Source organism: Maylandia zebra, linkage group LG8 (assembly GCF_041146795.1).
Source record: "Maylandia zebra isolate NMK-2024a linkage group LG8, Mzebra_GT3a, whole genome shotgun sequence".
Classification (NCBI taxonomy): domain Eukaryota; kingdom Metazoa; phylum Chordata; class Actinopteri; order Cichliformes; family Cichlidae; genus Maylandia; species Maylandia zebra.
Window position 1 is genome coordinate 6574351 of NC_135174.1, and position 26723 is coordinate 6601073.

General features: G+C 42.1%; 2 protein-coding genes across 6 annotated transcripts; one reads left to right on the forward strand and one right to left on the reverse strand.

The window, feature by feature from the left end:
* Positions 1-1642: 1642 nt before the first annotated feature.
* On the reverse strand, positions 1643-14224 carry LOC143419946 (uncharacterized). 3 transcript variants are annotated; one of them, XM_076887821.1, is made up of 5 exons: positions 14155-14224; positions 5720-5770; positions 3031-3138; positions 2873-2898; positions 1643-1866 (listed from the first exon to the last, which is right to left on the reverse strand). In XM_076887821.1, exons 1-5 carry the CDS (start codon positions 14213-14215, stop codon positions 1795-1797), a joined length of 318 nt encoding a protein of 105 aa, XP_076743936.1. In that variant the 5' UTR covers positions 14216-14224; the 3' UTR covers positions 1643-1794. The 3 variants fall into 3 exon arrangements, 1 of the variants encoding a protein (XP_076743936.1); XR_013099972.1 differs by lacking the exon at positions 14155-14224 and adding an exon at positions 12979-13416 and having other exon boundaries at positions 1645-1866; XR_013099971.1 differs by lacking the exon at positions 14155-14224 and adding an exon at positions 13792-13894 and having other exon boundaries at positions 1646-1866.
* Positions 14225-17325: 3101 nt separating this feature from the next.
* Positions 17326-26400, forward strand: LOC101470233 (uncharacterized). Of its 3 annotated transcripts, none has more exons than XM_004557499.4 (3): positions 17326-17661; positions 17927-18014; positions 19002-26400. In XM_004557499.4, exon 3 carries the CDS (start codon positions 19131-19133, stop codon positions 25290-25292), a length of 6162 nt encoding a protein of 2053 aa, XP_004557556.3. In that variant the 5' UTR covers positions 17326-17661; positions 17927-18014; positions 19002-19130; the 3' UTR covers positions 25293-26400. The 3 variants fall into 3 exon arrangements, with proteins under 3 accessions (XP_004557556.3, XP_004557557.3, XP_004557555.3); XM_004557500.4 differs by lacking the exon at positions 17927-18014 and having other exon boundaries at positions 17326-17507; positions 17578-17661; XM_004557498.4 differs by lacking the exon at positions 17927-18014.
* The last annotated feature ends 323 nt before the right edge of the window (positions 26401-26723 follow it).

Sequence of the window (26723 nt, forward strand, 5' to 3'; positions counted from 1 at the left end):
GCCTGGATGTTCCTCTGACAAAGACGTCCCCACTTTGCGAAAGCTCTAGAAGCTCCTGGAGTCAAAATGTTGGCCAGTCACAGAATATGCAGTAAAATAAACAAGTACACACATATAAATAATCTAAAGATTTATATTCTCACAAATGTCTAAAGTGTGAATAAAAATATTGCAGTGGTTGAGCCAAAGGGAGAACAAAGCAGACCATCCAACCCAACCCATCAGCTGGCTTTGTTGAGTATGCTGAGAATGATGAGTAAGAGCTTCAAATGTGTGAATCTCTGCTCCATAGAGAGTGATACAGAGTATCAAGTAAACAAGATGCATACATTATTAGAACCATGCCACAACCAGCAGCACATCTCCTTCTAATCTTAATGGAAAAGGTGTAACTTCCAACACTTTCAACTTTTTTCCCCCAACAGTTTCTTTATAAGAACTGAAAGAGCTCAGTCACACTGGCCAGGGCAGTTTAGAAACAAAACAAACAAATGGCTCAAAGACCCTAAAATGGATAAACGGATAAAAGTGGGTCCATTTCTGCAAACAAACCCTTTCACTCACCAGCCCTTTGATTCAGTTCATTGCCTGTTAGCAAACAGACAGAGTATAAGCATACGGTGCAGGTCTATAAATGATATGTTTCTGCAGAGTATTGAATAAATAGGTGAAATGAGAGCTCAATATTCTTATAATGTTCCAGATGTTCCTAGTTTTCATCTGGGTGAAAGTGCAAAAGTAGTTCAGTGACTGTGTAGTAAACATTGTGACTTCAGGATTGACAACATCTGCATGTTATTACTCCGTGTCTGTGTGTAAGGTTTCCAGGATATTAGACGGGGTTTTTAATGAGTTCTTCATGTGTCTCTGAGCTGGAAAAGGCAATCCCACAAACTTGGCAAAAGACTCAGACTTCTGATTTGGGTGATATGGATCTTATAGTATGGACATGGAAAAATGCCAAAGTAATGGATCTACAAACTGAACACTAACTCTGCTTACAGTGAGTGCAACAATAGAAGACGTTTCACCTTATACATAATCTAAAGTGTTTACAATTTTAATATTGACATGTTATAATAATGATACAGGTCAGATATTCAAAAACAAATGTATCATATGTTATTTTATTTATATTCCTGTGCCTGTGAGAGTTCACTGTGATTATAGTCCAGAGACATGGATGTTAGGGTAACTGGTACCTACAAATTGGCAGATGTAATTGTCTTTCTAAGTTAACCCTGCGACAGGCTAGAGTCCTGTCCACGCTGTAGCACACCTATCCCAGTGTCAGCTGGGATAGTCTCTTCCCTCCCTCAAGTGAAAGCTCAGAAACAGCATTTCATCATTATAATTTCATTACTTTTTATTATTTGTTATTACCCAGCCACTCGAGTGCAGTACTGAAAGGCTCCACTGTGGTTGTTGGCAAACATCGCCCCCTTGTGGAAAAACTGCCAGCTGCGTCTTTCCGGGTGCGTGGTGTTACATAATTTTTGTGCAGCTTGTGTGTCAGTGGAGCCTATAAATGATCTGAACCTATTTATAAGACCTTTAAAGCACACCAACGTTCCACAGACAAATAAAACACAACAAAAGCACAAAGCCAGTCTTCTTTAGATATTTTTTTTATGAACATCATTATAACAAATGTTACAGAACAAGTAAAAGAGGTAAAACTCAGTGTTGAAATTCTGCAACAATTCCAACACTGAAAAACAAAAAAAGGCCGCCAGGTTGATGTTTCGCTTTTAGCAGGGTTGACAGCATCGTCACTGTGCCGGACCTCTGTCATCACACGGCCCTGGACACCGCTGCATCAGAACGTTCTGATTGGCTGAGATGGCTCAAAGAATGCAACTGAGGCTGTGGTTGAGAGCAGATAAAATTTAAGGCCATGTGCACCAGTTGATGCAAACATTTCTCTTTTTAAAAACTATTTAGACTCAATCATTTATAAAACACAACAGAAGACAGATGAGCTACACTGTGTTTATCTGAGGAGCTTGAAAGAAAGTGAGTGGACTTGTTTCCTTGAAGACGTTTCACCTCTCATCCGAGAAGCTTCTTTAGTTCTGAGACCAAATGGTGCAGAGTCCCAGCTATTTAAGCCCTAGTGGGAGTGGGAGTCACATGAGTGGCAGATCTACAGCCATCCCCTCTGTTCAAAGATCACAGTGGACATACATGGCATCTTTCACTCTTTCAAACCATCTGTCCTCTCTGAACATTGGCATCTTTGAAAAATTGACCTTTGACCTTTAAATGCAGCTGAGACAGCTGAGTCTTGTACTGTCAAGGTGGCTCTTCTATGTTGTGCCATGCATTTATGAAGTGGCTGTTGGGTTTCTCCAATGTAGACGTCTGAGCACTCCTTGCTGCACCGCACAGCATAGCATACATTACGTTGTTTAGTTCTAGCAGCTAGATAGTGTGCTGGTAAGACTACATTCCTTTGGAGTGGGAATTACAAGTTCGATTTCCGCCCGGTATACAGTAAGGGTCCTGGCTTGACCCCCCCATGCTAAAAAAACCAAACCCTGGAATGGCACGGCTATGGCTGCAGCTCGGACACAAGCATTACACTATATGTTGTACTGTGTATGTGATAAATCGTGATAAGTCGCTTTGTCCCTGGGATGTACCAGATTTTGCCTGAGGTTGTGGCTGGGTCTGAAGTGCACTGGGGTGCCATGAAGAAGCGTTGTAAGGTTTAAATAGCTCGAATGAAAGGTGAAACGTCTTCAAGTACAGACGCTTTTCTTTCCAAGCTCCTTAGATGACCATGACCTGGATGACTGAGAACCTACACAGACATGCGTTGTGTTTAGTCTTATTGTACACAACTAATTTATGAGGTTAACCACCCTACCTCTGAAAATCTTCTCATGTTGACATCTGTAAGGAAGCAGGGGGGAAAGTTGCACATTTTAAAGATGCGTGATGCATTTAATGTGGCATACTTTTGCATTGAAAGATTATTTTTGCAAGTAGTAAGTGGCTGTAATATAACCTCACAGTCCATCTCACCTTCATTGTTTTGACTCACTTGCTTCCTAATGATGCAGATCTTTGTTATAATGAATACAGCAACTAACAACAGGCCGATCCCACCTCCGATCAAAACATACTTAATATCTGAAAGAACAACCAGAGGAAGCCAAGCAGCCATTAACAAACAAGGTAGTGATGAACGATGGAGTAAAGGAATCCCAGTTAGAAAGTTTAGCTATAATTTAGAGAAGTAAAACCAAAATTCCTCACATGAAGACCGCTAGTACTGCTTTTTACTGATAGTCACTAAATGGCTCTCATTTTATAGACAGCTCTCATTCAGCTGTCTACAAAATTAGAGCTCAAATTGAAAGCTAATGCTGAATTACTCTGAACGGGGAATGATTCCTTTGAACTGTGCTTGGAAATAAACAAACCCACGAGACCTGGGTCACTCCAGAAAGCAGTTACACTCATGACTAAACACCTGCGAAGGAACAAAACACAGTTTGGGGAATGCCAGCTCATGTTTGCCCCTCCTGATATTCTGAAGAGTGTGTGTGTGTGTGCGCATGTGAAAGAGGAGAAGGAAGAGAGTAGATGTTTGATTTCACAACTTGTTTACTTCTTGTAGGAGTAAAGATCTGAGGGTCACGCTCCTCCTGCAAATTAAATTGCATCATTGGCGTTTGCAATTTGAATCCTGAACATTTCTAGGAAGCATTCAGGGAAATGGGCTACTGCTGGTCAGAGTGAGAAATCCCTCACAGGCAACTTCAACTTTACTGCCAGTTACTGGTACAGATGATCACTGATTCAGAACCAAAATGATGGGAAGATTCAATTGTTTAACATTTGAAATCTGACAAAGATTCAGGTGAATGTGCATGAGAAGTTCAACATACATCAGTAATAGTTCACAATCAACTATTAGGGAGCTGCAAGCATTGCAGTTTATTGTTTTTGGGGCTGCATAGTCACAGACTAGTCTAAAAAGCGCTAACAATGGGCATGTGAGCATCAAAACTGGACCATGGGGCAATGGAAGACTGTGGCCTGGTCTCATGAATCATGTTTTCTTTTACATTATGTGGGTGGCCGGATGCCGGTGCAGATTTGTCTACATTCCCTGCCTGGGGAACACCTGGCACCGATGTGCACCATGGGAAGATTTGGGCAATGTTCTGCTCGGAAACTTTGGGTCCTGCCATCTGTGTGGATGTTACTTTGGCACATAAAACCTACCTAAACATGGTTACAGACCATGTACACATTTTCATGGAAATGGTATTCCCTGTTGGCTGTGGCCTCTTACAGCAGGATAATGCTCCCTGCCACAAAACAAAAATGGTTCAGGAATGGTTTGAGGTGTTGACTTGGTCTCCCCAGATATCATCTTGAGCTTCTCTGGGTAGACAAAGTCTGATCCATGGAGGCCCCACATTGCAACTTACAGGACTTGAAGGATCTGTTGCATATTAGTGGAGATACCACGGCACACCTTCTGGGGTCTAGTGGAATCTATGCCTCAATGGGTCGGGGCTGTTTTGGCAGAAAAAGGAGGACCAACACAATATTAGGCATCAGTGGTCATAATGTTATGCCTGATTGGTGTATGCACCCATGTAATATATGAACTAGAGTAATCAAACAAAACTTTCAGAACTTCGAAAGTTTATGTAAGTGCAGCCAGAGAAGAAGTTCAGTTTCTCTCCAGTTAATATTGCATCAGACTAGAATGCACATCAATGTTTCCATCTTAAATATCAGCTTCAGATGACATATCACTGCGACTGATGCAAAGAGATAAATACTGAAGATTGATCTTAGGCAGATGAGTCTGATTACACACTTGATGAACAGACATAAGTATCATGTCATCACATCCTGCTCATGCTCACAACAGCAACGATGACAGAAGAATCAGCAAAAACACACATTTAGGCTCAATGAAAGCAGCAGAGCATATAACCTGGTCTCCATAACGAGCTGATCTAAACCCATATGGGATAGGTTGGGTTGGGGTAGACCAGAGTTTAAGAGTGAAGAAAGTGTCCTTCAATTGACATTTGGGAAAGCATTTTAGGTGAAATCCATGTGAATTCTCTTGCGAGAGAATACTGTATTCACACCGGCAGTAAAAAATAAGAAATGGACTAAAAGTCAAGAAGGGGCTTTGTGAAACATCCTTTCGTGTCAATCAAAGATGAGCTGGCCTCAGTTGTGTTTTTTCTTTTTGTTTTGCTTCACCGCTGCAAAGCAGCAGTGAAGCATCAGTAAGCTTCAGTGCTCTCCATGCTCTGTAACTTTGTCACTTGCGTGAATTGAGCTGAATTAGGAGTGCATGAAAATATCAAACGGTGGATGCTGGAATCTTTTTTTGTTTGCACTCTTGTGTTTGCTATATACGGCTATTTTATGATTGAGATATTTAAAAAAAATTTTTTTTTTCCTGCAATCCCCAAATAGTAGAAATAAAGAAAAGCCACAAAGTGCAGATGTGTCCAGATATTTGACTGGTACTGTAAAATCAAAACAATCTGAATGGGTAGACTGGGTAAATAATTACTGGACAGACTGACTCTTAAATGATTGACTGTGAAATATAAAAAGAATGACACATAATTTAACATCAGTCAGAGAAATCTGCAGGCATTTTGCTGTCTTTAACTTGAGCTTCAACTATAATCCACCTTAAAATTGTTATGTTGTTATTGTTACCCACCTAATGTTTCTGAATCTGCGCCGTCTCCTCTCACACTTGTCAGCAAAAACTCTGAAAAACATTTTTTTCCAGTGAGATTATTTTCAGGTCACAAAAACAGGCCGCTCAAGACAAACAGGAAGGCAGTAACGCCACAGTGAGGTCGCTTCTATCAGATAAGGCGTCTCAACGTTGTGTGCAGTTTACAAAACAAGCAATTGCACAACATTCATAAATGATGAGGTGTGTTCATGTAAATGCAGTGCTTTAAAAATAATGCTGGAGAATAGTAAATGCATTGAAGGCCAGTCTAGAACTTTGACTTGGGTTTTAACCGTTGAAGATACGAGCTATTGTCTAGCAAGCCTGCAGTGGTTAGAGAGGTTAACCTGACTCCTTCCCTCCTGCTTCAGATAACATAAGCTGAGTGTTATATAACAGATGTACTTTTAACAGAAATGCAGTCATTGATACTAATGTGAGGTATTGTTTACGTATATTTACTGTGGAGGGAGTAGTAACCATTATCTAGATTTAATTGGGAAAAGGTTGTTTCTGTGTCACATTGACATACAGTAGACTATGTCAGCAACACGTTGCTGCACTGTGTTGAGGAGAGAGCTATTAACTAATCATCTCTCTCTCTCTCTCTATATATATATATATATATATATATATATATATATATATATATATATATATATATATATATATATATATATATATATATATATATATATATATATATATATACACACACATACACACCTTTGTTACTGCTCCCATTCCCCATGGGATGGACGTAGAGACCTAAAATTCATTCCAGATACACAATATAACCATCCCTCCCAAACAGTGGTCACAAATCAGTCCAAATGTGTGGTAGTGGGCACATCTGCTATATTGAGATAATCCATCCCACCTCACAGGTGTGCCACATCAGGATGCTGATCTGACATCATGAGTAGTGCACAGGTGTACCTCAGACTGCCCACAACAAAAGGCCACCCTGGAATGTGCAGTTTTGTCTCACAGCAAAATGCCACAGATGCCACAAGCAATGAGGGAGCGTGCAATTGGCATGCTGACAGCAGGAATGTCAACCAGATCTGTCGCCCGTGCATTGAATGTTCATTTCTCAACCATAAGCCGTCTCCACAGGCGTTTCAGAGAATATGGCAGCACATCCAACCGGCCTCACAACCGCAGACCTCGTGTAACCACACCAGCCCAGGACCTCCACATCCAGCAGGTTCACCTCCAAGATCGTCTGAGACCAGCCACCCAGACAGCTGCTGGAACAATTGGTTTGCACAACCAAACAATTTCTGCACAAACTGTCAGAAACCGTCTCAGGGACGCTCAACTGCATGCCCGTCGTCCTCATCGGGGTCTTGACCTGACTCCAGCTCGTCGCCGTAACAGACTTGTGTGGGCAAATGCTCACATTCGATGGCGTCTGGCACGTTGGAGAGGTGTGCGCTTCACGGATGAATCATGGTTCACATTGTTCAGGGCAGATGGCAGCTGAGAATGTCCCAGTTCTTGCATGGCCAGCATACTCACCGGACATGTCACCCATTGAGCATGTTCGGGATGTGCTTGACCGGCGTATACGACAGCGTGTACCAGTTCCCACGAATATCCAACAACCTCGCACAGCCATTGAAGTGGAGTGGACCAACATTCCACAGGCCACAATTGACAATCTGATAGACTCCATGCGACGATGTGTTGCACTGCATGAGGCAAATGGTGGTCACACCAGATACTGACCGGTTCTGGGTCCCCCAGACCCCCAATAGCGCAAAAAACTGCACATTCCAGGGTGGCCTTTTGTTGTGGGCAGTCTGAGGTACACCTGTGCACTACTCATGATGTCAGATCAGCATCCTGATGTGGCACACCTGTGAGGTGGGATGGATTATCTCAATATAGCAGATGTGCCCACTACCACACATTTGGACTGATTTGTGACCACTGTTTGGGAGGGATGGTTATATTGTGTATCTGGAATGAATTTTAGGTCTCTACGTCCATCCCATGGGGAATGGGAGCAGTAACAAAGGTGTTGCATTTATATTTTTGTTGAGTGTGTGTATATATATATATAGACACACACACACACACACACACACACACACACACACACACACACACCATCTCATCCAGCACTGATATTTCACAATAAACTATTGTGAAGTAATGGGCCAATTTGAACTAAAGTTTGTGCGACCATGTATACATAAAACAAAATACCCCACTCAGTCTTGTTATCCTTTAAGTTTCTCCAAGAACTCTGGGGGCTTGATGGTCCTGCGCAGTATCTTTGCTGTTCCTAGGACTGCGCTCTTCTGGACAGAGATCTCGGATGATCCACTCCCCCAGTTTGGGGCTCACTGCCCTGAGTGCTTTGACTACAACAAGAACCACTGCTGCCTTCCCCCATCACATCTTCTCAAGCTCCTCTCTCAGCCCTTAGTATTTCTCAAGCTTTCTTCTTCTTGATGTTTTGCCATCACTTGGTACAACTACGACCGTCTTGCCCTGCTTGTCCGTCACTTCTGTCTGGTTGGTTTGCAATCACCAGTTTGTCTGTATCTGAAAGTCCCACAGGATCTTAGATTGGACATTCTCAACCATCATATCCCGTTATGACCTCGGGACTTCCAGGCCATACTTGGCATAGATGTTCCTGTATACTCTGCCAAACACTTAGGTGTGGCTGTGCAAAGATGTCCCTGACACAACCCAGCACATAACAGGATGAAAGATGCGGGGAATGTAGCGCGCGCAGTAGTCAACATGTGAATGTCGTGGTAGTACTTCGCGTGATTTTTTTTTTTAACATTTTAATCCATACTAACTATGTCGGGCAAAAAAAGAAAGTGGTTGGACGAATATGTACAGTATGGATTTACATGTATCACGGAACGTGATGGGAGTGAGCGTCCTATCTGCATGATTTGCAACGCCAAGTTGAGCAACTCTAGTCTCGCACCGGCAAAACTAAAGGAACACTTCTTGAAGCTGCATGGAGACGGGGAATACAAGAACACAACACTTGCTGAATTCAAGGTGAAGAGAGCCAGATTCGATGAAAGGCCCACTCTGCCTGCTCTTGGATTTGTACCCGTTAACAAACCGATCCTCACAGCATCGTACGAAGTTGCTTACCTGATCGCAAAGCAGGGCAAGCCACACACCATTGGTGAAACACTCGTGAAACCAGCCGCGTTAAAGATGGCAAATCTGATACTTGGAACAGCGGCCGAAGGTAAATTATCACAAATTCCTCTTTCAAATGACACCGTCAGCGACAGAATAGAAGACATGAGTAAAGACATCTTGGCTCAAGTAGTCGCCGATCTGATTTCAAGCCCGGCAAAATTCAGCCTTCAGCTCGATGAGAGCACAGACGTTGCTAATCTAAGCCAGTTTACTGTTTTTGTGCGCTATGTGAAAGATGACATGATAAAAGAAGATTTCTTATTTTGTAAGCCTCTTACAACAACAACTAAGGCAGCCGATGTGAAGAAGCTTGTGGATGACTTCTTCGGAGACAACAATCTTTCATGGGACATGGTTTCTGCAGTTTGTACAGACGGAGCTCCCGTCATGCTGGGAAGAAACTCTGGTTTTGGTGCGCTAGTAAAAGCCGATGCACCACACATCATTGTGACTCATTGTATTTTGCACAGGCATGCATTGGCAACAAAAACCTTGCCTCCAAAAATGGCAGAAGTATTAAAAACCGTGGTGGAATGTGTGAACTATGTGCGAAATAGTGCTCTGAGGCACCGCATCTTCAGTGAGCTGTGTAAAGAAATGGGCTCTGAATTCGAGGTACTTCTGTACCATTCTAATGTTCGGTGGTTATCCCGGGGACAGGTGCTGAATCGTGTTTTTGCCATGCGTGTGGAATTAGCCCTGTTTTTGCAAGAGCACCAACACTGTCATGCAGATTGCTTCAAAAATCCTGAGTTCATTCTCATTTTAGCGTACATGGCTGATATATTCGCAGCTCTCAATCATCTCAATCAGCAGATGCAGGGTGGTGGAGTCAATATCATAGAAGCGGAAGAACACCTGAAGGCTTTTCAAAAAAAGCTAACGTTATGGAAACGACGAACAGAGAACAACAACTTTGCAAACTTCCCCCTTCTGGACAACTGTGTAAGTAAGGTCGAAGATGTGTCTGGAATCGGAGATGTTTCTGTATCCACGGAACTGAAGCAAACAATTGCAACGCACTTAGATGAGCTTGCAAAGTCTCTCGACAGATATTTCCCTACAAGAGAGTCATATCCAGCATGGGTGAGACAGCCGTTCACGTTTGCTGTTGAGACAGCAGATGTCAATGATGAATACCTTGACGAAATCATTGAAATTCAGCAGAGCCAGGTTCAACAGCAACTCTTCAGAACAACAACACTCTCAACGTTTTGGTGTCGACAAATGGACAAGTATCCAATTATTGCTAAGAAAGCCCTGGATTTTTTTTTATACCATTTGTTACAACATATCTTTGCGAGCAATCCTTTTCGACGATGCTGGACATAAAAACGAAGAAAAGGAACAGACTTTTCTGTGAAAATGACATAAGACTGGCACTTGCCAAGGTGAAGCCACGCATATCTGAACTGGTCTCTCAAAGGCAACAGCAGAAGTCACACTGATTTGCAGGTATGTAATTTGTTGTAAGTTCATGCATTGTGTTGGTTTTGTTCTTTGAACAAGGTGATGTTCATGTACGGCTCATTTTGTGCACCAGTAAAAAAACATATCTATGTCTTGAATTTGAAAAAAAAAAAAAATTCACTAAAGAGGGGTTTGGTGAATGCGCATATGAAACTGGTGGGGTTCGGTACCTCCAACAAGGTTAAGAACCACTGTTCTAATCTGATCCAATTCATATTACTCAAATTGATAGTGGCAGGGATAACTCAGTAGGTAGAGTGGTGGCCCCATACACTACTCACCAGGTGCCCAATAGCTGCCCACTGCTTCACTGAGTGGAAGTTCCTTAAATGTCTGGCAAAAATTAACCTTAGGCCAGCTCTTGCCAAAAGTATTTATAAAAGTTAATAAGCAAAAAATACAGAGAGTTTATACCATTTATGTTTACTTCCTCTGTCTCAGGGCAGCTGGGGCTACAATGTAGCTTGCCATCACCAGTGTGTGAATGGGTGAATGACTGAATGTAGTGTGAAGCACTTTGGGGTCCTTAGGGACTAAGTAAAGCACTATACAAATGCAGGCCATTTAGCATTTTACTTTAGAACAAAAGGATAAACTTTAAATACCAGATTTATAATAGTCCTTTAAATGTAGTAGGACTACAACATGAACATGATAAAGGCCCGTATGTGCATCAGACAGTTTTTGCATAGCTGACTGATGTTTGTCTATCACCAAATATGTTTCACATTAGTAACAGTCCGGAATTTCCCCGTTATGAATGCCCTTTGTCCTGGCATGGCCTAGGCCTCAGTTTGCTAGATTTGATCCTGTTACCTATATTAAAACCACATTTACCACTTTGATTGAAAAACCTTTTTTTTTTTCCAGCTTAGGCTGAACCAAAGCTCTTATTTCCACAAAAACAATAGAAAAAAAAAACAACTAAATTACTGAGTAATTCTTTTTGTATTTTTGTTTTTAGGGTTCATAAAAGTTCACGAAATGTCAAAGCATAGGTGATTATTACATGCTAGCACTGTAACCAGTCAAAGATAAGTCTGTTGCTTTGCACTAAGTAGCAGGCATAAGTATACAAGCTTGGGCTCCAAAGAAACTACATGGCAGCAGCCAAAATAACAACACTTAGGCTTTTTTTTCGGTAGCTGGTTGTGTGCCCACAAGTTTCAGTTACCCAATTCCTTCACAAAGTTTCAGGCCAACAGAAGGAGTGACATACATCATCCCTGTTTGGTGCATTAAAGCTGCAAGACCAGACATGCAAGACCAGACATGGGCAGAGCACAGGAAGAAAACACTGAAATTTATGACACCCCTGAGCCAGGCACTCAGTCTCCAGCTGCTCCTTCAGAGGCCAAAATAAGTGGAATGGTGCTGTGTGAGGTTAAGTATATAACTGCAGCAGAGTGCTGCTGAAACAGAGCACACATGCTCAGCAATTGGCTCTCTTACAGATTGGAACCATGAGTCACATTCAAGGGGCAGCTCTTAGACTCTGTCTGCTGTTACCATAAGCCAGATGATAAATGAGAAGCAAAGGAAATAGATTTTCAGCAGAAACCAGCAAGTGTGGGTTAAATGCCTTGCTGAAGGACACAAGCAGTAGTTGGATGATTGTACGACTGGCTGTTGCTGGGGTCAAACCTGTGACTCGTCAGGAAAAGATCTATGTGTTATTTATCGGTCTATGGCAATTGCTGCTTAACACATCCTGAGTGCTGCAGGACTGAGTAAGATAAAATTTCAAGTGAACAGACTGTATGACCTCTTATATAATGTGCCATATCCAGTAGTTACAGGAGGCACAGTCTGACTGTTCACTAAGGGTTTGACTCAGGTCAAATGGCTGAAAATATTAATACCATGTACATTACAAATTAATATAAAAAAACAAACATTGCGTGAATATATCATAAAGGAGTAGATGGAGCAAACAGCAGAATGTGTAAGAGATATTCAGACTGTAATATTTCAAACTGAGACTCAAACTGAGACTCAAAGGCTATTTCATGGGCAGAAGTGGGCAATTCCTTCGTTATGTCATTATCAATTAAGTAGGTAAAAGGTTTTTGAGTTAATTTGAAGTATGTTGCTTGCATTTAGAACAGACAACATGCAGTCAAAGGAGCTCTCCATGCAGGTGAAATAAGCCACCCTCAAGTCGTGAAAACAGAAAAAACCCATCTGGGGAAATTGCTACAATATTAGGAGTGGCAAAATCTGTAATTTGGTACATCCTGAGCAAGAAAGCACTGGTAAACTCAGCAACACAAAAAGAGCTGGACGTCCATGGAAGACAACAGTGGTAGAAGATCGCAGAATCATTTCCATGGTGACGAGAAACCCTTTCACAACAGCCATCTAAGTGAACAGCACTCTGTCTCATCTATGGATGCACCCAGTTAAACAAGCTTGTAAACTTTAGCTGATACCTCAGCACTCCAACTTTCTATCCAAATAAGGTCAATTTTGCCTCCAACAAATACTAAGATGGTAAAGGACGAAGTGCAAAATCAAGAATTCACAACCCATCTTAGCAGTGCACGACTAATAGTTGTCCTGTGGACAGATTCCTCCACCTGAGCTGTAGATCTCTGCAGCTCGTCCAGAGTCACCATGGGCCTCTTGGCTGTATTTCTGATCAGCGCTCTCCTTGTTCGGCCTGTGAGTTTAGGTGGACGGCCTTGTCATGGTATGTTTACAGTTGTGCCATACTCCTTCCATTTCTGAATGATGGCTTGAACAGTGCTCCGTGGGATGTTCAAGGCTTGGGAAATCTTTTTGTAGCCTAAGCCTGCTTTAAATTTCTCAATAGCTTTATCCCTGACCTGTCTGGTGTGTTCTTTGGACTTCATGGTGTTGTTGTTCTCAATATTCTCTTAGACAACCTCTGAGGCCATCACAGAGCAGCTGTGCTTGTACTGACATTAGATTACACACAGGTGCACTCTATTTAGTCACTGGCACTCATCAGGCATGGCACTCATGTCTATGTAACTGACTGCACTCAGACCAAAGGGGGCTGAATAATTACGCACACCCCACTTTTTAGTTATTTATTTGCAAAAAATGTTTGGAATCATGTATGATTTTCGTTCCACTTCTCACATGTACACCACTTTGTGTTGGTCTTTCACGTGGAATTCCAATAAAATTGATTCATGTTTGTGGCTGTAATGTGACAAAATGTGGAAAAGTTCAAGGGGGCCGAATACTTTTGCAAGCCACTGTAAACAATTCTTGGCCCGCTGATACTAAAGAGCCCAAAGTGTGCCAAGAAAATATCCCCCACACCATTACATATCACTACCTATACCTACACTATTCATGCTGCTGAATCCCTGATTCATGTTGTTTCATAACTCTTTATCTACATCAAATTCTGTTCCTACCATTGTGATGTGGCAGCAGAAAGACTCATCAGACCGGGAAATGTTTCTCCAATCTTCTGTTGTCCAGTTTTGGCGAGCCCAATGCGAGCTGTAGCCTCAGTTTCCTGTCTTAGCTGACAGCAGTGACACTTGGTGTGGTGTGCTGTAGCTTATCTGCTTCAAGGTTTGCATTCAAAGACTTACTGTTGCCTTCCTAGAAGCAGTCTGTCCATTCTCCTTTGATCTCTGATCGAAATACTCTTCACTTCAGCACGTTATCTTAATCAAACTACGCTGTCTGATTAAATACTTGCATTAATAAGCCGCTGAACCTGTTCAGAGAGTATACATGTACAAGTGCATACAAGCATGCATTGTACTCACCAGTTAAAAAGATAATCCTGATTGCTGCCAGCAAACATCCACGTGTCTTAAACACTCTCATCGTTCTTGCTGTCTGCAACACACTCACTGACTTCTTGAATTGCCTTTCAGCCTTTCATACAACAACAAAGCATTTCCTGAGCTTGTGGGCTTCAAAGCTTTGCTGACTAAAAGATTACATCTATCTTCCTTCTTTTGTATGTCACATTTCCCTGTGCATGTTAAATTGACAAATACAACTTCTGGGTGTTATTAGTTGCAGTGTGCTGTATTTCTGTTGCTTTATAATGCAAGTTTGCTACAAAAGTTTCATAAATTCCTCAGATGTGGTCAACAGTCTGTGTTTGTTGTTTGTGCAGTCAATTTGATATTCACACCCGTCTGTTTATTAATGAACATCATTAACTGTGTGGCACTGATCCGTTTGATACGCGTTGGCAGGTATTGTTGGTTGTTTGCGTCGAGAGATGTTGGCACGGTAAGCATGATGTTCCATTGGATTTATTTCTGTCACCAAGATATTACAGGTCAAGGTGTCCGCTCAGACCAAACTGGCACCAGACCAGCATTGACTTGCAGCGTACCATGAAGTCATGAAGTTGTCATGAATATTTTGGTAGAGCCATGGTTTAGCCATGTCTAACAGCTTCACGTCTTCTATGATGATGATTCAAGTGCATTTTTAAAATCCTTTTGCTTGAAAGTTACTTGCCTTATCAGCATTGGGGGTTTACATTACTACAGTAGTGGTGTAAGTCCCCCTCTGGGTAAGTCCCCCTCTGGGTAATAATGATAGTCTGTTGAGTCATTTCTTCCAACAGATCAAAGCACATTTCTAGCCTCAGCTGCAGATGAAAAAGAAATGTTTAACAAAACACCTTTAATGTCTATTATAATAACAGAGCAGCTCTGTAGTTTGCAGAATTTCCTTTCTGCAGTGACCTACTTGAGTCTTTTATTTTCACTATGCAAATTTTCTTGAGAAATCAGTAGTCTTATAAATAATTATCTTATTATTAATTATTTATAATAATTATCTTAGAAATAATTATCTTATTATTAATTATTTATAATAATTATCTTAGAAATAATTATCTTATTACTGTGACAAAACAAATTTCCCACATGTGGGACTAATAAAGGTTATCTTATCTTATCTTATCTTATCTTAATTGTTACACAATATATTCCCTATTTTAAGGGATGTCAGACATAGCAGTTACTCAGTTTGAGTTTATAATCAAGATACGAATGTAGCTGGTAAAACAACAAGTCATGTATCAGGTCTTTCTTGATGCTTTTTACCTATTTTTACCTTCACTGCACCTCCACTGTACATGATCTGTCTCAGCTGTCCTAGAATTCCCATACCTGGGTTTATTAGCCTGCCAGAACTTGAGGCCGGTTACCCCCTTTCCCTGCCTGTCCCAATTCTCAGCAGGCATGAAGAAGCATGATCCAGGCTGGTGTCAGATGTGGGTGTCAGTCATAATGGTAAAAACAAAGCCTGGATCTGGACTGTGAGGCACTGATCTTGTTTATTGGTTGTTGGTTTTTTTCCATTCTCTTTATGCACATCAGTCAATGCCTCTGATGTTCATATATATCCCAGTTCGACATATTTAAATAACCAGAGATAGGATTCTCATCAATGTGTATGCATAAACATTGTATACTTTGAACAGCACCACAATGAAAAAGTGTCTTTTTTAAATAATTTACAGTAATATTCTTCTATAAAACAGGCAGACCCTTGAAGTACTACAATTAACCAGAAATAACTTCTATGCAAGGGAAACGCATAGATGTGGTGGTTAGCACTGTTGCCTTACAGCAAGAAGGTCCTGGGCTCAGATCCACTATCTGGGTGTGGTCTGGAGTTTGCACGTTCTCCCTTATTAGTATGAGTTCACTTAATGGTGTTAGTTTAACTGGTGATTCTAAATAGCCCATAGATGTGAATGGTTGTCAGACTCGTGACCTCTTGAGGGTGTTCTCCTCCTCTCGTCCTATGACAGCTGTGATTGGCTCCAGTGGATAAATGGAAGAAAACGGATAGTTAGCTTACATGGATTTTGCATAACTGGTTTTCAGTCTCTGATATCAGATTTCTGACAAGTTTGAACAAACTTTCATGGAAAATTCCATCAGTTGAAAGCTGTCCAACATTCCCGTGTTAATTCCCACGTGTGCATCTATGCCAGGTTAAACAAATGTGTATGGAGTGTATGTATTTGTGGAAGTGCTCATATTTACTGTAGATTGTTTAGCCTAATGCTTTAAGACATTGTGTGAGCTGTTTGTCCATTTATCATAAATGCATACCTAAAAGAAAGGCTGGCGAGTGCATATTCCTTACAGTTCCTTACTATTGCAGGTCTCTGAATGCTTGAGCTAGCCAAGATGACAGCAGATAAAAAGTGAAATAGCCATGTCTAAATTAGCTTACTAAAATTACTTGATGTTTACCAGCTGCTGAAAAAAGTCAAAATTCCAGTTAACTGAGTTATTCCACTTAAAATAGGTGAAGCTATGGCTGTTGCAAAGGCTACAGTTGACCTATTTTTGGTGACTATATTTTCCCGTATAAAATAAATTTGAGCTGCCCAACGTTTCTCAAACACTCAACTTCCTCCATTTTGAGACTACACAAGGTTAACCACTACATATGACCTCACCTATCGACTTTCTCTGCCTCACAAAGGGTAACAAGTCAACAAAATTCCAGCTCTGTCTCATCGTAATCTCACAGCAACAACAGCTGCTGGTCCTAAAACTAGATTACTCAGTCACACAGAGTCTTGTAAACAGAGCTTCAACAACAAGAATGAGCCCAGCTCCGCCGTATCAGTCAGCAGACGTCTGCCTCCAGCTGCCAATCTCCACTTCAGGGACTTTGTGATGCAATATCAGAAAGCTTGTTTGCCCGGGAGACAGTAGCAGAATTAGTCAGCTGCTAAATGCTAGCGAGTGGTATAACCATAAAAGTGTACATCATTCGTCTTTATTGTCCAAGGATAAACCCAAACAATGGCTAATCTCTATTGACAGGAAGGCCTTGTCATGTTTTCAGGGTTGGCAAAGGTAAAGAGTGGGCCCATGTCTATCAGCCCTCACTGCCTTGTTATAAAAATAACCAATGACAGTGTTCATTTCATCCTGCCCCTCTGTCTTGCCCTGCCACTCGACACCCACTGGATATTCCAATGTGAGCAAGCTAGCTGGGCCCTCTGTTGCTGCTCAGTTTGGCCACACCGACTTGTGCGTCTATTTTGGTATCATTTGAGTTCACAATCAGAAGCCTGGCCACACCAGCGCATTCGAACATGGATCTCAGGGCTTGACTCACTTTGGTGAGCTTTCTTTATTTCTTCATCCACACCAGCGATTGACAACATTTAACTATAAACGTGTTCTCGACAGGCGGATCCTTGGATTCTACATTTAGGACTTGGTTTTATGCAAACCTCGGACTCTTAAACTCAGCATGAAAGACCCATCACCAAGGTGAGGGAGCAGTGTGATTTTTATATGAAGACATGTACCTTAAAACCTTTAAACCTTTCAAAGTTTTGTGCTAAACATTAATCTCAAAAATCGGACATACATTAGTTTTCTTACTCTAAAATAACCGTGTTTATTTATTTTACTTTCACATCAGATATACTAACATTGAGAACAATTAGGACAACTAAAATTACACTCCAGTGGTTTTTGCCTTTATACAGTATAGGTGACTTGGATAACTCATTCCTTGGGTATAAATACACAGGCAGATGCTGGGAAAGTACCGTGGCGCTAACTGATCTCTGCTTTAAGATGGTTGGCAAGTGAAGAGTCCTGGAAAGCCAAAGTCTTCTGTAAGTCTAGTCTAAGATACAGTAAAGCGACCCAGTTTTGGATATTTAATCTGTTAGGTTCAGATAATAAAATAAAAGTAAATATCATAATATTCATTTATCTTATTTTTCTCTGTTTTAAATGTATCCACCTTTCCTGAAAATCCTTCTTGACTGTGAATGTAAACACTTCTTTGATGAGAGACCTGCTTTCCATTTATTCCATTTTAATGCGCTAAACATATCTATAATTCATGAAGTGTGTACGGTTATATTTGTCTCAATCAAACCTCTTATATGGAGAGCAATGGTTGTGTGAATAGTTGAAGACTTGAGTTATATGTCTGTGGCTATGCTCCCAGGTCAGGCCGTATAAATAGGTTAATGAGCTATTCTAAAACCTCACCCACATAGCTCAAGGAAGCTACAGTAGAGCAGCTGCTGCTGATCTGTGACACTGACTGACGATTTACTCACATTTCCTGCCTTCTTTTCTATAGATTCATGTCAATATTGTCATGCATCTAAAGCTTAGCAAAAAATATACCTAGATAACAGCTGAACAAATGTTTGACATTTAAATGAAAGATCTTCTTCTTTTAAAGTGAATGTTGATTGTGAAGAATATCATTATTTCAAATATGTGGACACAAATAACAGAAATCTTCATATTTTTCCTAAAAAAGGGAAGCATTTATTTTCATCCCATGCTTGGTGCTCACAGCTTAAGACATCATGCGATGCTTAAAATAACTGCATGGTATGAAGTGTTTGTCTACTGCCTGCATAGTGACAGCATGGCTGTAGCCAGCACATGTTGTGTACATAAAGGTCATCAGTGCAGCGAGTTCAAAACCATTTAAAGTAATCATGTCAGTCAAACAACCATTTTTGGATTCTTGACTTGCACAAATGCTAACAGTTAACTGCTTAAACTGTGTGACAGTTAAACGGTTTTAGAAAAGCTTATGTGAAAACTAACACTGATTTCACTGGCTTGTTTTTTAGGAAATTTACGTAACCCACCGCTTTCCAGATGTCATCCTGAGCTGGAAGAAACTGGAACCTGCAGAGGAGAAGCAGCTGTACAGGAGGCACAGCTGGTGATGCAAAGACACAAAGACAGTCGCTGACATCATGAGCTGCGTGGAAAAGCGACACATGAGCCATCGGGCAGGGAGCATGCTCCACCACCGCTTCCCCAATGGCTTCACGGACTTGTTCATGGACGAGACCGATCGGGAGGTTAGCACTCTCACCGATCGAGCCTTCCGAAGTCTCTGCGTTGGAGATGATGCAGTTTACAATGATGACTTCTTGTGTGGATACTCGCCTTTCAGCTGCCACAAACCTCTGGCGGAGGAGCCACTTAAAAAGAATCCTATTAAGGAATCTAAAAAACAGGGGCAAAGCAAAAGTGAGAAAAATCACACCCAGCCATGGAAACACCATCAGCAGAAAACTATATCCCACATGTCATCTTTCCTCAAAGCTTTAAGCGCCACAGAGGAAAGCTGCAAGGGGATGTTAATCAAAAATGGAAGCACGACTGATGCTAATGGAGAATCGTGGGATAAAACGGCACTTCGCAGCATTCAGAGAGAGCTGTCAGAATTCTCCTCAGATTATCACACCAGTCTCACAGATCATCATTACAAAAACCCTCTTAAGCATCAGTCTGCTGATGGCTCATCCAACAAAACTGGCAAAGACATCGGCCTTCCTACAGGAAAATCCAAAAGGATTAAAAATGGGAAGGCCACTGTCAAATTAAGAAAACTTAACATTAAAAACTTTTTTCTCCACAGTGAGTTTAGTCCTTTTCAGACATGGACTGATTTTAACCAGTTCCCCTTTGTCCAGGGGGACACAGTGAGCTCCGTTCTCCCCCTAGATAATATCCCTAAAATGTACGAGTTGCCGCTGTACAAGGAACTAACCAAGGCATGTAGAAAAGAAACTTTGCATGCGGAGAAGCCTCTGTCATCTCAGAAAGAAGAAGCTCAGCCTTGTTCTCCCACTGCTCCTAAACCCATGCCTCCCCCACAACCACCAAAGGTCCTACCAAAGCCCTCAGTGGCTCCAGCTGAGAAGAGGTGCTCATCCGATGGAGGGAATGGAACTGCTGCCCCCTGGAGGCGCAACAGGTCCAGAGCAACAAGTGCTGTTCTGGTCAATCAGCCTGGGATGACTCCTCCAGAAAACCATTTGAAAACAGTGGATGAAAGTCTTTTGTTGGTCAAAAAGGAAGTCATATCTGTGGAAGTCAAAGCAGTTGAGGAGGTCAGCTCTGTAGCTTCTACTCCGTTCAACATCTGCCAGCTGATGACTCCGCTCATTCCCTCCAGGCAGCCGACAGAAACATCAGAAATCCTCCAAACGGTCCTCTCGCCTTCTGCATTTGACCTTCCGCTCAGACCGCACTCTGAGGCCAAGGGGACCCCTGAACCTCAAGTTAAGCGGGACAGCTACAAATCACTGGCCTCCAGCATCCTCTTCAACCTCAAAGACAATAGGAAAAGGGTGAAGAGCCGCTACAGTCCCCCTAAATTCAAAACTGTGGAGCTGCCCGAAGGCGGCACAGACGACAATCAGAAAAATCCACGAGCTGGTTCTGAAGGCAGTGGATCTGGTTTAAGCACACCTGCCATGACGAAAGATGGACTGACAGTCTGCAGTCCTATTTTGGAATCCCACGGATCCCCAACTGTTGATCTTACAGAGGATAGGTCTGACAGGCCTCTGTCAGACGATTATTTGTTGTCAAATCTACTTCAGAGCAAAAGGGAGGCTCTTGGGGAAGAAAACTCCACGCCCCCCTTTATATACCCAAAGAAGAACAAGAGCTCAATGGCTAAAAAGCAAAACTACCCTTCTTTGAATCTGTACAAGAAAGCCAGCCCTGTTGACGGTGATATAAAATATCTTCAAGTCCCTCAGAGCACACCTGCACATACAGATGCACCAACCGAGATGCAGAAAGTTTCGCCGCTTATGCTAAACAAAGAGCTTTCCCCTAAGGCACTGCCAGCGAACACGGGGCTTTCACCAAACACTTCAAATATCATCAAAGATTGCTTACCCCTAATTTCACCCCACACGCTTGAGAATGAGGGTCTGCCATCAGTAGGGAAAAGGCCCCCAAATGTGCCAGAGAAAACAAAGTGTCCAGTGAAAGACAGGAAGGATAAAGTCTTTGGGGCACAGCAGATGTCTAAGGAAAAAGAGGCCAGTGGCCAAATAATAAGCACAGTGGATGTGATCAGAGCAGCGAGAGAAGCAATTAATGCAGCCAAAAATAAAGCTCAGTCAGATAGCATCAACAAGCACGCAGCAGACAGAGAAGAACTGCGGCAGAAAGAAATTGATGAGAATGTTTCAAAGGAGGTGTTAGGCAGCAAGAAGGAGAGTTTGGTGGCAGAAAGCAATTTTTTATCCCAAAACAGGAATGAACTGAATAATGGAAAGCAGGTTAGCAACAGTAGTAATGTCAAGAAAGAGCCACCACCTGTTCCAGTGAGAAATATTGCTAAATCTGATATTAAACTTCCTCTTGATAAACAGCAAATGCGTAATGATGAATTGGAGGAACCAAAACTAGATTTGCCACCAAAAGAAAATGATTCCATCCAGAAACAAGGCAAGCTAAAATATATATTCTCAGCCAGACAGAATAACTATATAAAATATCAGAGATTTGCAGTGACCGATGATGAACAAGTCGAGGAGAATGAAGAGGGCAATCCGAACGTGAATGCAAGAGGGGAGTTGGATGAGGAGGCGAGAGAAATTAAAGACAGCGAGCACATAATTAATGATTTGAATGCTTTGAAAGAGCTGGAGAGAGCTAGGCTTGGTAATCGCATTCTCGAAAACGCGAGGAGCAAACTGGAGGTGGTTAACATAGACAAGGAGACGAAGGCTAAAAATGATCTGATCTCAAGGGAGCTTCGAAATATAAAGAGAGGCATGCTGTCGATAAGAGGCAACACGTCAGCCAAGAGAGAAATGTTTGCAAAGAGAGAAAAGGAGCAGAACAAACAGGAGGACTTCGCAAAGTTAGATAGCAATGTAATCGTAAACAAAGCGCTCATAAATGACAACTATGACAAAGCCAAAATGGCACTCGAAGAGATCATCTCAGAAAGGGAGAGGAAGAAGAATAAATTAACAGAAGCAGATGCAAATCCACAGTTAGATGAGAAAGTTTGCAGTGAAAGTTATACAGCAAGGGCACAGCAAAGTAAAAACTCTACAAAAGATGCTATCACAGTGAGGAGAGAGAAAGAAAATGACAGCACTTCTGCGCTTAAAGAAAAGGAACTAAAAGAAATGTTGAGTGATCTGAGAGACCACAATCACCTGAAACAGATTTTGGCACAGACTGAACCTAGACTTGGAGAATCACACAGATCAGGCGGTAGGGTAGCACTACCTGGCTTGAACAAGATTAGCAGTGAGGTGAACACACTCCAAAAATCTACAGGCAGACATTTGAATGACAAACTTACCGATCGTTCTAGTCACGATAATCCAGAGGCTAATTCAAAACAAGTTGCTAGACAGGTGTCTGAGGATAGCGGAGATTCCCTGATGAATGAAACTGTAGGCAGCAAAGTCGACACTCCTCCTGTTCCTCCTAGGATCAAAAAAGGTGGTAATAGGAGACGTGGAAGCGTCGCTAGCGAGAAAGACTCTGTGGATGAAAATGTCTGCAACAAAGATGGGAGATATGAAAATCTTGAGGTACACCTTAACGCAACGGGGAAAGATTTAGCTGTACAAGAGGTAAATACTGATTATGCTGTGCCCAGTCAGAGTGAAATCAGCTCCAGTAACGAGAGGTGGAATTTGGAGAAAAGTCTGATATCATCACAGTTCAGTGCAACTTGCAACAACTTGCACATAAATATGAGCCCAAGGAGTGCATCAGCTGAAAACAATGCTGCTAAGGCACAAGAGGCATGCAGGATAAAGCGAAAGGCCCCATTAAAACCAGATCATTTAATCACAGCAGATGGGACGGTGACTAAGAATGTAGTAATGGATGAAGAACCTACGAAAATACATGAACCGACTGAGGATAAAAATGTGGATTCAGAAGCTCATAGCGAAATCCCCAGAGACATAATATCGCCCTTGCTGCTGGTGAATGGTGTTAGTGTAACTCAGAGCCCGCCCGATCAGGCCAGCTTGTCCTCGAAATCCTCGTACTTCTCTGTGGAGAGCACACTCCACAACTTTGAAAATGTAACTGAAGAGGTGAAGGTGGTTAACGAGGCAGTGCGAAATGTTTCGCGGAACACAAGAGGCGATTCGGACAGGGCAGAAGTGGAATATTATTCTTTAAGTGATCACGAAAGCGAGCCAGATGCTATAAAGCAACCCGTAAAGTCTCCTCAACAAGAGCTGGAAGTATGGAAGGCTAGCAAAGAGAGAGAAGATGCAGATACAGATGAAAGATTAAGTAACAATGAAAGTAATTCAGCAACTCTGTCACCTGTTAATACTTTCTCACCGACCTTGGGGATCCCTTCCCTGTTTAAAGTCAAAGACAACACTTTTAGTAACAAATTAAGGAAGACCATACAACCCTGGTCGCCCAGAGGGAGTCTGAGTGGTTCAGAGAGGGGAGAGGATGAGCTACATCATGCAAAGGAATGTCCAGAGCTCACACTGGCTAATGAATCCAGTGCTACCACCAGTGGGAGGGCCGTAATTCTAGCAGACATTCTTACGCCTACAGAGATGACATCGATTCAGTCAGCACCCCAGCTGGTTTATCCTTCAGATCTTCAAGATGAAAACCCACAGAAGTCACAAGCTGGAGGGTTCCTCACTGTGCCACAGGAGGAAGACAGATTTTCCGGGTTAAGCCCATCATCAGAAGGAGTGGAAAGTCTAACCACCAGCACAGCTGACACATCTGAGGAGACGGTGTTAAACGCTGGGCTGACAGAATATGATACGACAATGGGGTTCAGCCAAAGTGGCGGTGATAATGAAAGCCAAACAGGTCTGCTGAAGCCACCGCCTGTCCTACCTAAATCGGAAAAGGCAGTTCTAAAAGCAATCAAGCTTGCAAATAGAAGGATAAAGAAAGAAGAGGCCCAAAAGTCACCTCACAGGTCTTCTCAAAGCAGCAGCAACAGTAGCAAACACAGAGCAGAAAGACACAAGGCTGATAAGTCTGAGCACAAAAGCAGCACTGGTAACAGAAATGGCAGGAGGAGCGAGAAAGAACACAGAGGAAAAATTGAGGACGATCACAGCAGAAGCCACCATAGTAAAAACAGCAACAGCCAGTGTGAGCAACTGCTAAACAAGAAAGAAAGTCCCAGCTGCAACAAATCAGAAGTCAAGCATGAGACTCTGAGACAGGATCACGAATCATTGGAAAGTAACAACCAGAGGAGAGAAGCCCTACCCAGTATGGGATCGGAAAGAGGCCGCAGCAGCCACAGACACACTGGAGATAAGACAGAGCAAAGACATTGCAGTAGCGACAGGATCATCAGTAACGTGCCCGTCTACAAAGCTCACATCAGTGAGAAACAAGTGCCAGACAGGGCTTTGCATCGAACACAAAGCACTGACCGGCATTTAGGAGATAGAGCCGAGCGCAGACTCAGCGCCGACATGCCGGTCAATGAGAAGCTTGATCCCAGAACCCAACGCATTGAGAAATCCATCATGGATGAGCTTCAGCAGAGAGGCCGAGCCAAAAACAAGTCTAACAGAGACAACCCTCTGAGACGGAGCCACAGTATTGATGCATATGCCACAGAAGTACCTCGCCCTTCACCCCTATCCCGCCAATCAAGCCACACCAGCCAGCTGTCTCGACAGTCTAGCATGGAGCATGCTATCGTTACGCAGTCCTTCCCCATGACCCAACGTAAGCTGCTCCAGGATCCAGACTCAGGACAGTATTTTTTTGTAGACGTGCCTGTACAAGTCAAGACGAAAACCTTCTTTGATCCTGAAACAGGAAGCTATGTGCAGCTGCCAGTCCAGCCACCAGAAGGTGCTGTCCCTAAGGCATCCCCTATGGAGGTCTTGAGCCCTCCTTTGGTTGTTTACCATGGCTTTGTCCCAGTGCCTCTGTCGCCCATGGCTCCGAAAGCTACAACTCAGGCACCTCATTTGGAACCAGAGGACTTTGAGCAGAGGAATATAGAGAGATCAATGCAAATGTACTGTAAAGATGCACATCCATATTTGGAACCTCTCTATGGTCAGAACGAACACATGTTAGGGGAGTTCATAGGCACTGAGGAACTCGACTGTCCTAGCTGATGGGCCAGAGGGTTTAAAAGGAATGCTGTTTTATATCACTGAATTGTGGTGTTTGTTGCATTCCAGGAGTTTTTTAAAAAATGCTTTTGTCACATTAAAACTCTTTCCCAACCAACTTTGCCTTCTTATACTATACCGGCATTTGACAGAAGGACTATTAAAAAGCAACAACACTGTAGTGATGGATCTTTCTCTGTTTGGTTGTTGAACGCTGGTACAAAACAGCAATCCCAGAAAGAAATAATTGCTCTTGTAAATACTTTTTGTTGTACTGCTACATTTGGCCTGTTACAGACAGAATGAGGAAAAATGCACCACAAATGTTCCCAGGAATGTAAAGTTCATTGCCAATGCATATTTCAGGGCGTTTTTTCCCTTCAGTGTTGACTGTTTTTGCAGTTTAGATCTGTGATTGTGGTTTTGTTTTTCTTGCCTTCCATTTTCAGGAGGCACTGAAGTTGTGTTGGATTTGTAAAGCTACTGAAGCCATTAATGGCTTTGTGAAAAGAGAATGGCTTTTAGATGAGCATAACCTGACAAAAGATGACGACTTATTGGATGAATGATGTAGAATGTGCTAATTTAAATGTGGTTGAAAGGGTTTGCGTAAGATTTTTGAGTAAAATGGACATGGATGTTCCATGTACATAATGTATTTAAGTATAAACAGAGAGGGTGGGCTTCACTGTAAAATGTTTATTTATTGTAAATGCTGACAGTTTGTTATATATTACAGTTGTATTGGGTCTCCACAACTGTGTAGATATTGTAGCATTTCTTTTACTACCTGCAAGGTTTGTTGTCTTGAGAGTTCCTTTTTCACCAGACATATACAGTCATTTGTCATTCGATATACTTGAACCAAATCTTATTGATTTTAACTATCTCCATACCACAACATTTTGGAAACCTTTGCATGCTAAAGTCCAAATTGCACATTTTGATTATGTTTGCATTTATACTGTCTGAAAGCTTCAACTGGTATTATTGGAATTCATGTTTTGTATGGAGAGGATATGAGGGAGAATTTGTTTTGCAAGTTTGTAGAATCAAGCAGGGCTGTCTTGTGTCTGTGATGCATTCCAATAAAAGAAAATAACTACTGTTATGGGTATTTGCTTTAAATTGGATTAGTGAATGGTTAGAGTACAGGCTGAACCAGCAACATAATACTAAGTGTTCTTTTAATATAAGCTTTATTCATCAGTAACACACAGATTCATACAAACATATCTTTTGACTTCCTGTTTGGGGGACGAACTGCTCTTCGACCTGAGTCACAGCAGCACCACTGAACAGCCATTCTTCTACCTTTTCTAATTATCATCCTGCTGCTGTTTAACTTTAGTTTCTTTTTAGCCCAATCTCTCTCAATCTTCCTTGCGGGGCTGAGCCTTTTTCGCAGGCTGCCTTTGTAAATAACAGTGAGTA